The sequence below is a fragment of the Monomorium pharaonis genome, chromosome 3 (genome assembly GCF_013373865.1).
Source record: "Monomorium pharaonis isolate MP-MQ-018 chromosome 3, ASM1337386v2, whole genome shotgun sequence".
NCBI lineage: Eukaryota > Metazoa > Arthropoda > Insecta > Hymenoptera > Formicidae > Monomorium > Monomorium pharaonis.
The window spans coordinates 7,467,910-7,480,675 of NC_050469.1; the positions used below are offsets into that span (position 1 = coordinate 7,467,910).

Sequence of the window (12,766 nt, forward strand, 5' to 3'; positions counted from 1 at the left end):
TTGATAACGTTTGAACTTTTGCAGAATGCAAAATACAATTAAGACAACCATTATTTCAAGGAAAAATTGAAACAAAAATAACGTTAATAAATGTTAAAATAATCGACTTTCTGGCAAAATTTTCGTTTATTACAGAAACGACGTTAAAAATAACGTTAATTAATTACCATATATACATCTTAATGAGATTATTATACAATAAATTGTGATACGTTTATTTTCAACTCTCTTATTTTCTTTTATTTGCCTGTTGCCAGAGTCATTATCCTCATTTTTCATTTTCGCAAAGAATTTATCGATTTCTATATAAATAGTCTCATTTTTCCACACATTATATATTATCGCGTCACCGATTGCAGTTTTGTAAAAGAAAAATTTGTGTGAGCATATATGTATAATGTCGACGTATGTTGTCGCGTCGGTCGTCTATCTCGAGGTGTCGTGAGAACACCTGTCGATGTACGAGAGTGTAAACATTTTCCGTACAAATAGCTCTATTAAAAAAGAAATTCAAGTGAAGTATGTATATTCCCCGTGTAAGACAAGGCACAGATAATTACGACGGTGGACCTTAATGGTCGCCCTCATTTATGCGATAATTGCTGGCGAAACGAGCGCGTGTGCAGGAGCCTGTCTTGTTCGCTCGTAGGAGCCGAGCTGCTCGTCAATCATTTCGAAAGTTTAGTCATATCCACGTCTCGGTCATCCGTTCAAAGAGTCAGAATACAGTACGGTTTATGGACAGTTTGCTTGGGGCGTTTTCTAATTGAGAACGCCGAAACAACAAAAGTGTGATATGACTTCTATATTTATTTACTATTTTATTATCTAATAAAAAAGTCTATCAAATTTTTTTTAAACAAATTAGGAAACCTAAATTAATTTAAATAGTTATTATTTAGCAAATTTTAGGATTTCTAAATCTGCTATTGCATATTCATCTCTTGATAAATTTGCTAAAATATTTTATTAATGTAATATATTATGTATAATAACTTCAATCTAATTTTTATCTCAGCTGTAAAGTTCTTTTCTCTTGCATATATAATAAATTTTTCATAAAATTATAAATCAGCTTACTAAATTTTAAAATAAAACAGTACACAAATGATAAATATGCATAATCAGACAATTAGAAAGTCTCTTTTCATCATGTAAGAATTACTTTAGTAAGAATTTATTAAGAGATACTCACTAGTTTGATTTTGGAAGTACGGGTCGTCTCTGTCGGTGAAAAACCAGGTCTGCAAGAAAAAGCAAAAAAAGAATCGTTATATTTTGATTACATACACACGGGATTTGATCCCCTTTCGATTATACCCGATGCGACACAATAATCATGCTATGGCACGTACGCGTCTGATTGTTTACCGCAGACCATCCAGCCAAACAATACGCATCACGTATCGATCATAAATTTCAATCCCTTTCTTATCCCTTCGAAACGGATCGCTCCATCCGCGTCAGTTATACGCAATAAATCTCATAGCCTTGAAGCACTTTGCGCTACTACGATACACTTCTCTCATTTGTATTCGCGAGAGCGAAATCGTAACAAGTTTCGAAAACGAGACGGGAGATAGAAACAAGTATTTGCGAAGAAAAACATCATATATTTTATTTTACAAACATACGCGCAATATCACGAGAACGATATTTTTTTTTTTTTGTAAAAAGTGGCAAGAAAAAGCAACTGCGATTTTAAACTCGCGTTCTTACATACAGAGTATTTGTCCGTAACTGCGAAACGTTGCTTAAAAAAATATATAATTATCAACATTTTCTACTTACAGATTAAAAAATACTGTGCACATTAAATTAAAGTGTCTTTCGAAAAAGACAAATGTATTTTATCAGTAAGAATAAACCTCCTTTCTCTACTTTACTCTACGCTGTTCAAAGTAAAAATCTCCAGGATGTACATGAAATCGTGATAAAGTGACATACTTTCAATTAGGGACTATTCGAGTTTCTCGTGTACTTCGTCGCGCTGGAAAATTTATCTCGGAGCACCGCGCGAGCCGAGACTGCCCATTTGTATCTGTCGCGTCGCACCACCCTTCCGTGGCAGTTGCATCTGGACCCGAACGTATCGCAGCAGCATCGTTACGTTACAATCGGGCGTATACACTGCACGTGTTAAAGTAGTCGCTTATTTTTAGTTCCCAGGAGTAGTTCCCTTCAGGAAGTGGAACGAGCAAGAACGACGACCGAAGGAGTCTGGCGCTGCTGCTCCAGACGTCAGAAGCATTGTCCGGATGATTTTCACGCGGCGATATATTATCGCGTCGGTCCTCTCGACAAACCGCCGCGCCGCTGGGAAAATCAAAAAGGAAGAAAATTCAGCCGCGTGATTTTTACACATTCGCCACCTCCGTTGTCAACAATAATTTCGCAACTTGTTAGAAAATTTCCATGTGATTACGGCATATCTCCATAAATTTTCCATCATTCCGATATTCTCATTGAATGCATATTTCAAGGGCCAATATGCACGCTGTTCTCTTTCATTAAAATTGAATTAAATCGCTTATTCTGAGCTGAGCTCATAAATAATGAGTAATTTAATCGATGAGTACAGTCTCTGAGAGCATATTTAATCGACTGCACGTGCATCGGGATTATGTGAGTTTTAAAATGGAATTTAAGCTGCAGTTGTGCCTCAATAAGTTCGCTAGCATGTCTCGGACGTGGATGTAGCGGATATCCGTGGTGCAACGTGACAAACGTAAAAATAGCGCGTAAAAGGCACTACAATGCAACGCGGCATTAATCTGAGGCATGCGGATAGAGAAAGAGAGAGAGAGGGAGAGAGAGAAAGAGATCAGAGAACCCGTCAGCGTTCCCAGAAAGAACATGAATATCCGGCAACGAGTGAACATCGTGTACAAAAATAAGAGACGGGTATGTATCGTCGATGACGTCAGTGGCACCGGCGTCGCATTACATCGACATAATTGCATTAATCCCCGCTCACGTACGTCGCGCTTAAAAGAGCCATCGTTGATCTTCTAGCTTTTCCCGGGAATTCGTTAAGCCGCCCCGAATGTTGGTTATTTCCACTCGTAAGTCGTCGTACATCACGATATCGCGACGTACGTTTGTGAATGTGTTAGGGAGTGTAGAATCATATTAAGACTCGCTCGTTACGTCTAATTAGACGAGACAAATTTGGCTAAAAGCATGGAAGGAAATTAAACGATTCTGCTCTATTCTACGTACGCGAAACAAATATTACGTTCGTTTACAAATTTCCAAACAAAAGTCGTAAAAATATGTTGCAAATTGATGTACTAAATTCCTTTCTTAAAAAAATATTTCTTAGAAAGTTTTGGCAATTGAGAAAAATAACTTAAATCAATGATAAAGTGCGTAATCCCCCTTTTTGCAAGACAAAAAATTCATGTTTAATAAAAAAATTAATTATGTGTTAGTCATTATTATACCAAATACAATTACATGTTAAATTCGTTTCCAAGCGCAACAGTGAATAAATAAAAAATGTATCCAATGTATAATATCCAATAAAATTCAATAAAATAAATAAATTCTAAAAGAACAACAGAATAAATACATTTTTGTGCGAGATCTTTCAAAATTTTAGTCTTTTTATGTTGAATTCTTCTTAACACAAGTTCATCTGTAATCTTCAATCAAGGAGAATTGGTTAAATATCGTTCGGCGGTGGTGCGTTGATTATATCATATCGAAGGTCAATTGAAAATCTCAGCCCCAACAACTCGCCGCGCATAAGAGCAATGGAAATTAAGAGGAAATAACTCACCGGAGCGTGGTAAACTCTCATCGGCGCGCCGCACAAAATTACATCGGACCTTTTAAGCCTGCTTAAATAACCAAAGTAATCGACCAATTATCTGAAGCCAGTTCCGACCGGCGTGGATCGGTCGATTCGTCGATTGAGGGATTGCAGTATCGGCCGAGTCATTCGAAGTAACGACACCAGACTTTGACCCGCGATCGACCCTCGAGATCTCGAGGGGTTCTTTTTATGAATCACGAAAATTTGTACCTAACTGTGTGTCCACACCTCCACTTAATGACATGATAATCGAACAGCATGACTATCAAGTTTAAAGAAAGGCGCAAGAAAAGATTTCGTCGAATTTTGGGTCCCAATAAGGAGTTGATATAAAGTTTATTCAAAAAAGTTTAGAAAAAAGGTATTCCTACCAAGCTTAAGATTATCGAAATTTGATTGACAAGATTCCAAAGGAAATACTTTTTAAAACTACTTTTTTGGACTGTAATTAAATAACGAAAGCTTATACATTTTGCTATAATATATTTATCTTTTACTGTACCTTAACACCTTTAATTTGACATTTTGTTGTTAAAATGTTTAATAATAGATATTAGCAAATTATAAGCATCTTGAATATTTGACTTAAGAAATTTGATTCAAAAGATAAAATAAATTAAATTTTAAATAGATATTCGCAAATGCGTTATATTTTGGTACATAATCTTTACTGTCATAACACAATCAGGATCTTGTACCTAAAATATAAATCTCCATTTCCAGGCGGATGTCTGAATAATAACTTAAACGAACGGATATTAGCTACTTGATCCTATTATATGCCACGTAAAATACGAAGAATATAAGAACAAGAAAAGAAGTAGGTGGCGAGGTGTATAAATGTGACCATTAAAGATCATTAACAGGGTCATAAGGTGGTAGCCCGAGGGAAGAAAGGCGAACATGGAGATTGTGCCAACAATAAATGCGCAATCAATGTTCCTCCTCAGTGGAGCGCATTATTAAAACGCATTACCTGTAATATACGACGTATTAATAATCAAAACAATGCGACCTATTGCTCACCTCTGTCCAATTTAAAGAGAAACTTAACACCTTAATGGCGAGCTCTTTCTCTCTCTAACATACAATACTCTAGCTTTATTATTCTTTTATAACCTTACATAAACTTATTTTAAAATTCGTTAAAAGAAAAATATGTATGGTTATATACATATATTAAAAACAATATAAACTAATATTTTAATTAAAACCATTAAAATATAAAATATTATTTCAATTTCTTTTTACGTAAGTAACTGGTTGCAATTGCAGAATATTTGCAAATCTTGTAAAATATTTAAAAAATATTGTTTAACTCTTATATACAATTTAAATATAATTTATATATTTTATTATTAGCATAACAAGTACTATTTTGCGTACGATTTTAATTGATGCTTAGTAAACCTCTTTCTTCTACGTTATTGTAATAAAAATTCGCGGATATATGTATATTTTTACCATTTTCGATTCTCGATCACTACTGTGACAAAGAATCTAAAGAAAGCGATCTATATTTTCAACACTTTGCCCCGCAAATAATTTTGAACTTTAGACAGGTAGCTAGGTAGGTTTCTACGAAGTCTATTATCCTCGTCGCGATAAATTACCTGCCGTAAATTGGATCGTGAATTTCTAATCTCGAAAACAAAAGGAAGGAGTCTTCTAATCGTTTAAATTCATTCATTATGTATTATTTTTTGACTTGGTGAAATTCGTTTTTTTTTTTTTAGTACTTCTATATCACTGTTTATAAAATATTATAAATGTATAATCTATTTTTTTTCAATCTGTTCAAGTATGAAATTCAATTAATTATGCAATTAAACTGTGATTATATAAAATAAATCGTTTGAACAGATACCCTTTTTTTAAAAAAGCTCCTTTATCTAATTATGGCCATTTTTTTACACGATATCACGTAGTGATTGAATGCTTCGAATTTCTGCAACAATACGTGAGAATCAATAACGACCCCGATCTCACACGTAAATAAAAGAACATTCGTCCCAGCTGACTCACATCGGGATCGTGGCGCATCGTTTAATTATCCAGAAAGAAAGAACGAAAAAGGTGAGTTCTCGTTGCGAGTGCTCGTGGGTGGACTAAGTCGGACTAACGCGGAGGTCGTCAGGGTCGGAGGTAAATCGTGAGATCTTCCCACGAACCACAAACCGTGCACAGCCGGACACAGACTTTTATTATTCTCATCGTACTTTTTCTCGTTCGCATCGCGGAAAATGCGTGCCGACGAGAGTCACAGGCAACGCGAGCGTGTACGGGTGAAAAAACCGTGAGATCGACGGGAGCAGAGAATAATCGGGATACGAAGCAAATTAAGACACGGCAGCGCGTCATGAGAACGAATGCCATCATTACAGATACAATTCTAATAACCCTATAATCCGCTCTAACGATTCTGAACCATCGGCGTGTTATGCGCGAAAATCTTTATCGATTCTCCATTCGAATCATCTGCACTGAAAAAAAGGCTTGATTATAATCTAGCCTTGGTCAAAGTTACCCAGAGCCTTAGTGAAACAGTTTCAACTAAACGTAATTATAACAATGTAATTATAACAAAATGTCTATAATCATCAAATGTTTTGTTATTATTACAGTAATTTTGTTATTGTATTTGTTTATAGCAGTCAAATGTTTCAAACAATATTATTAATAAATGTGTCGCACAAGTTTACCTAGAATCCTTTTTCAGCGTAAAAATCTATTCATTCTGAAATTTAAAATTTTATTATTGCACTGCCATTAAACTGCAGCCTTATATTCACGATGCACTAAATTTAACAATTGGACAATTATAAATAGGAATCGAAAGAACAAATAAATAATGAATATTTTAAACATTTTTTAACATTTACTTTACATTTAATATATTCTAACTTTTATAAATCGAGACTGCGCCAACTTGAGCGTTAGAAACTTTATATAAAAATATTTACATATTAATGATAGTTTCTAATGATAGTTAAAAATTAATAACATTGAATTAACAAAATAAAGGCTTTAAGATTTATAATAAAAAGAGTTGCAATTAATATTCAAAATTAAGATTTGATAAGAAACATCTAATTGCCAAAGTTATAAATTAAACAAATAAATCACGGATTGTGTGTGTGTGTGTGTGTGTGTGTGTATACGTGAAATAAAAAATAGAAGAATGAAATCAAATCAAGATATCAAAAAGCAGTGCGAGATAATATACCCACGGACTGGATTCACTGAAGTTTCGTTCCCTTGAAGAGCGTAGAGGAAATCAACCGAGATTACAGGAAACGCGAGAACTCGTGCACAAATCCAGGTAGTAATTACCTGAAGGAACGGTATATTAACCCGGCGAAGTGCAGAAGGACGCGGAAGCCGCTGGGATGCACGAGTATTTTGTTTCTTTATCCGACGCAAGAATCATACCGGTGCAGCCGGCGTATGAGAACTTCTCAAGGTTCCTTCATTTAAGTATTAATTATCATATACGTTTGTTGCCCCATCAATTTTTACGGTACCAGGAGACATACTCGACTCTCTCTCTCTCTCTCTCTCTCTCTCTCTCTCTCTCTCTCTCTCTCTCTCTCTCTCTCTCTCTCTCTCTCTCTTTCTCCCGTGTAAATAAATATATTAAAAAATAGATGTGTAATTACATGCACACAATTGTTTAATTTAATGTAAAATATTAACATGTAACTGTATAATTTATACGCTGAGAAGAAAATATTAATTTGACTAAATTCTTCAACTTAATTAAATTTCTTTAGTTCAAGCATTTATGCATTTAACGTGAATATATAAAATACTTCAAGTTTACACATTTGAATAAAATATGTAAATACGTGAAGATTTAATTAAATTGAAAAATTTCATCAAATTAACAACTTTTTCTTTCTCAGTGTAGTGAAGAGTGTAACTGTCGTTAAGAAAGAAATATTTCCCAAATATTTAAATCTCTCATGGTTTAAGGAATCCAATCAATTTAATTGCTCTGAAATGATAATATCACGTAATATCACCCTGCTTACGGGGCGTGGAGTAGTGTCTCCCGTTTTCACGGGACATATTTACGAAAAGGTAAATGAGAAATATGAGAGGGTAGGAAGAGTGGAACAAATTCTCATTCCCACGGCGCGAGAAATCGTGAATTCACGCTGATCATCGGCGACACGGTTTACGGTAGATACGCGCGAATACGCTTCGATACCCTCGGATAAGGCCCAACGAGTCGTGTACAAAGTGTGGTCTATTCCGCACCGCACGAAACCGTGGTGGATGAATCTCGCGATGATGAAGACGTCGCGATAAGACCATGCGTGCATTTATCACACTTTAACACGATTAATTCTTACGGCACGATTAATTCATCCGAATTCTCTCTGCTCTCTTCGCCAACAATAGCGCAAACGAATCGAATAATCCGCCATAGAGATAATTTTTAAAAATATCACGATATTATTCTCTTGTATTCTTTTCCTCCTTATGTTAAATACGTGTAATAATAAGCAAGAATAAAAACTGATTGGATTTAGTTGCACCCTGTTAATAACATAACTCGAATAGCTCGAGGATTGCGACAGCGCATAAAGCACATAAAACTTATCTAAAGGGCCATCTACAATGGAGAGTCGTAGGCCGTAATAGTAGTCGTAGAAAATATTTTCATTTCGTACTGCCTTACTGCTTACGGCATATAGCAGACATTGAGCCAATTCGGTGCGTGCTTACGATGAGCATTCGGGCGTTCTGGCGTTTAGTTTTTGGTCGCCTGTCTGCGATGACTGGCTTGTATGTTACTGCTACGTCGTCTGTATTGTAGACAGCTTGGCCGTAGATTTAGCGCTGTTACGACTAAAACACTCCATTGTAGATGGCCCTTAAAGTGACAAAATAAAGTTAATGCATCGCTAGGGATGGGATACGCGATCGGGTATATCGGAAAGTATCCCAATTACCGGACGATCCTCTTGCAGGAAGCTCCGGTGTTTTCAGGTGATCGCGCTGTGTTTGTAACGAGGTTGTCAACAAGATGCCGACATCGGAGCGCAAGAAACGGGGGGCGATCGAGCGGCGCTAATGAATCCGGGGATATCGGGATTTCACGGTGATCCGCGAGAAGGAGGAGGAGGAGGAACTCACCTGATTCCTGGCGAATTGGAACCACGTGTCGACGATAGCCGGCAAGCGCGAGTGATGATAGTGCCTGGTGGTCTTCACGCTGATAAACACGTCGTCGAGGTTCGTGGCGAACGGCGCCATCGTCGCCGTCGCCACCGGCGGCGTCGCCGGCGACTCCTCGCCTATCAACTTTCTCGACGCCGGCGACTCCACTATCAAGCTTCGGCTATTCACTTCCGCCACGTTCATCTCGTCGACCCACTGTGACACACACACGTACACATACAATTATTAAGACGGAGGGAAAGGTTCGCGGGAGGGGGGGGGGGGGTATATATGGGAAAAGCCGCTTCCTCGACGCCGAGAGACGTCGAGGAAGGAACTGAAAGATGCTTCTTTCGAGGTGCAATTACTTTCGTCGACAACATAATCGTCGCTTAACATAATTAACATTATTATTTTGCGTAACGATTTGGATTTATATATTAAAAAGAAATAAAGGTATCATTTGCTCTGAATATTAAATTATCATCAGAAATCTTTTTTAAATAAATATAAAAGGAGATTCAGAGTTTCACACACTTTCCATAAAACGTAACAGTAAGGTTTGGACCAATCACGTACTGTATTCAGTCGGTTACGGTTACGGTTACGGTCGCCCAATCCAATACGTCGAAACCTTACATCTACGGAAAGCTTGTGATAACCTCATGCAAGATCTACAATGTCAGCAAGAGTAATGGAGTAGGAGCAAGAAGAAATATGAAATGAGATTTGCCCATTTCGTTTACTCCCCGGTTTTTAATCGATCAATTGTCACTCTTGTTCCTTACTCCATTACTCCTGCTGACATTGGTAGACCTTGCTTAAATACGCGGCGACAACGACGAAATCGTTCGAGTGGCGCTGGCCATCATTGATCGGATTTCGAAGGATGTCGCTCGATAATAATAATTCGAATTACCTGGCGCGGCACGATGGCCTGGTAGAGGAGAATCGTGGCGTAAGCGGTAGCGATGACGAGCGCCAGCGCCTGCAGGCCACGTCTCGTCGGCAGACCTCGTGGCATCATGCCCGCGCCGACAGCGAGCGGCATCCGAGCGGCCTGCTGGAGGCTGCTGTTGCTGCTAGCGAACTTGCACGAGTCTCGTTCCACCTGCACCACGCATCTATTATCCTTGGGGCTGCTCATCGACAGCCGCGCCGCTGCTGCTGCGTCGTCGCCGCCGTCGCCGTCGTCGTCGTCGTCGTCACCCCCATGTCGTCCCGCGCGGAACGAAAACGCGCGGACCATAACACGTCGCGGCACACTCGCGCGTGTCCTTCCCGCGTTCTTCCTCACCGCGACTCTGGCGAGCGAGTTTCACGCGGTCACGTGATCGAACCGCGCGCGCGCGCGCGCGCGAGCCTCCCCCGCAAACTTCACGTTGCTTCGCGAGGGCTTTTCTCTCTCGTCTCCTTCCTCACTCGAATTCTAGCGCCGATAATACCCTTGGCCGACCTGCACGTCAATCGCACTCGCGGACGGTCACTGGCGCGTTTACGCGACACATCGTTCTGCCGGCGGACTCTTCGCGTCACGTCAAAATTCGCTCGAACACGACGGGGGTTCGGGGAAGCAGCACTCACTACTTGTCAGCGCGAATGACGGAGCAATCGGAACGACGCGCGACGACGAGGGATCCGCACCTCGCCGGCGCTTCTTCGTCCATCACGACGCATCTCATCTCTGAACTACCGTGATGAAAACTCTCGTCTGCGATGCCAGGCGTGCAAGTTCTAATCCACACGGAGTGCCGTGTTAATGAAGAAGAGAAACACACCGACGTAACATCGCTCGCGCGCACTGTTTGTTAAGACGCACCTTTACGCGCGTCACTTCTCCGAACATTCGTCGCGCCACCGGTTCTTCTTCGTGTCTCGTCGAATTGTTCGATCGTCGGGACTGTCGACGTTCCGATAGAGAAACGGAAAGAAACCACACAGCCAGTCGACGGCGCGACACGATATACGCAAAACCGATACGCGCCGCGAACGCCCTCCACTGTTACCCGGCGCGCGACGGCTCACCGACTGATCACAGTTGATCACACGAGCCGTTGCCGTGACTACGCTGTAAACATCGCCATAGCAGGCACGTCGCCGGCCGCCGGAGAAAGGGGGAAAAGCGATACCAACAGGCGTGCGGCGCAGCCGCCCTTGGGAGGGGATAAAGCCGAGAGAACGCATACGCCGCTTTTTTAAACGTTACGCACCAGTCACGCACGACCGAGGAAAAAAAGTGTATCGAAAGTGTTTTTGGTGTACGAAACATTTTGACCACCCGCGCATGCGTGCATTTGTGTAAATACATTGTTTTCCATAGAGCGTGATCCGACTGAACTTACACACGAATGTATGTACAATACGCCGCAAAAACAATTTTCGTGAATCTTCATTAAGACATTACGATTTACATAGATAAAGAACGAAGGAAATAGTTTTGATATTACATATAAATGTATAAATATTATATATTATATAGAAGAAAATTAGACATCTTTTCGCATTGTATTCAACTAAATAAAGTAACGAACTTTAGAATTTTTTACTCGGAATTATATTTTATATATGAATAATACTTAAAGTGTATATCTTAAAAACTTCGTATTTTGAAAAGTATTTTTAAATAATATATTAATAAATTCGATTCCGAAACGATCATCAATCAGAAACGCTATAAACATTGTTTTATACCTTATAATCGCAATTATATCGCAAATCTAGCAGCTATAATAAAATATTTTATGTATTTCTTTATTAGAAACCCCTGATATCTGTATTAAGGGTTTCTAATTAATGTTACGGAAAAGAAAAAAGAATGTTATACATAAGAATTGCGGAATATACAAAAAAATACAAAGATATCAATCAATATATAATTTTGCAATTATTTCTATTAAAATCGAAATAAAAAATCCTCTATAATTAAACGTAGTTTTTTTTTATTACAAAAGTATATTTCGTGTAATTAACGATGTTACCATTATATTATGAAATGGAAAAACTTTACTGCATGCAATATTATTCAGCTGTTATAATAATATATAAAACTAATCTCCATAATTGTATTATCGAGAATATTCATTTGTACAAAGATTTTACAAACACATGTGCGCGCACATCGTCAACGTGCCGAAATTATCGTGTGATTTATAAATTTACAATATTGATGCGTTGTAGACTGATACTGCAGAACTTCATTCAAAAACATTTGGGATATTATTTTATCCGTTTTTTCACTGATTATTATAAGAATAAAATGATAACTCAAGAACATCCGAGAGTTAAAAATATAAATGTATTTTTGAATGCAATCCAGAATGACAGTAGATAATATACCTTCGGTCGAGAATAACCCTAATAGAATTGATCGTCGGTAAGATCGCGATTATTGAAGCGCATCGTCCACTTTCTTAGTCGCATATAATATACGTATACATACATATAGTAAAAATTAACTGTTCTATTGATAAAAAATATCGTTTCTAATAACAAAAAGAAACAGAATTTAATGATTATTTAGAAAATTATATATACGCGAATACTTAAACGATCATACAATGATCCAAGATCGGTAAGAAAATTTAAAAAAAAAAAAAAAAAGAGTAACAAGGAAAAATCTAGATTTCCGAGAAGTTATCAAAAAATTAATTGTTGATAGCGGAATTGCGACATTGGCGATCATGCGAATTTGTTTTCGCGATTATGTACTTTTGAATCTTCAGTCCTGATGGAACTTACTCATAATAATTATTCGCGCAAGATTCACGTTTACCCAAT

General features: G+C 38.1%; 1 protein-coding gene across 1 annotated transcript in view; it reads right to left on the reverse strand.

Annotated features, from left to right (window-relative positions):
• LOC105832301 (fringe glycosyltransferase) overlaps nt 1-12,697 on the reverse strand; it is an 88,895-nt gene extending 76,198 nt beyond the window's left edge. Inside the window, exons 1-3 of the mRNA XM_012673120.3 lie at nt 9,909-12,697; nt 8,966-9,205; nt 1,196-1,244 (exon numbers count right to left, since the gene is read on the reverse strand). Coding sequence (XP_012528574.1) covers nt 1,196-1,244; nt 8,966-9,205; nt 9,909-10,238 — 619 coding nt within the window. The 5' untranslated portion in view covers nt 10,239-12,697. The remainder of the gene's footprint in view (nt 1-1,195; nt 1,245-8,965; nt 9,206-9,908) is intronic.
• Between the last annotated feature and the right edge of the window lie 69 nt (nt 12,698-12,766).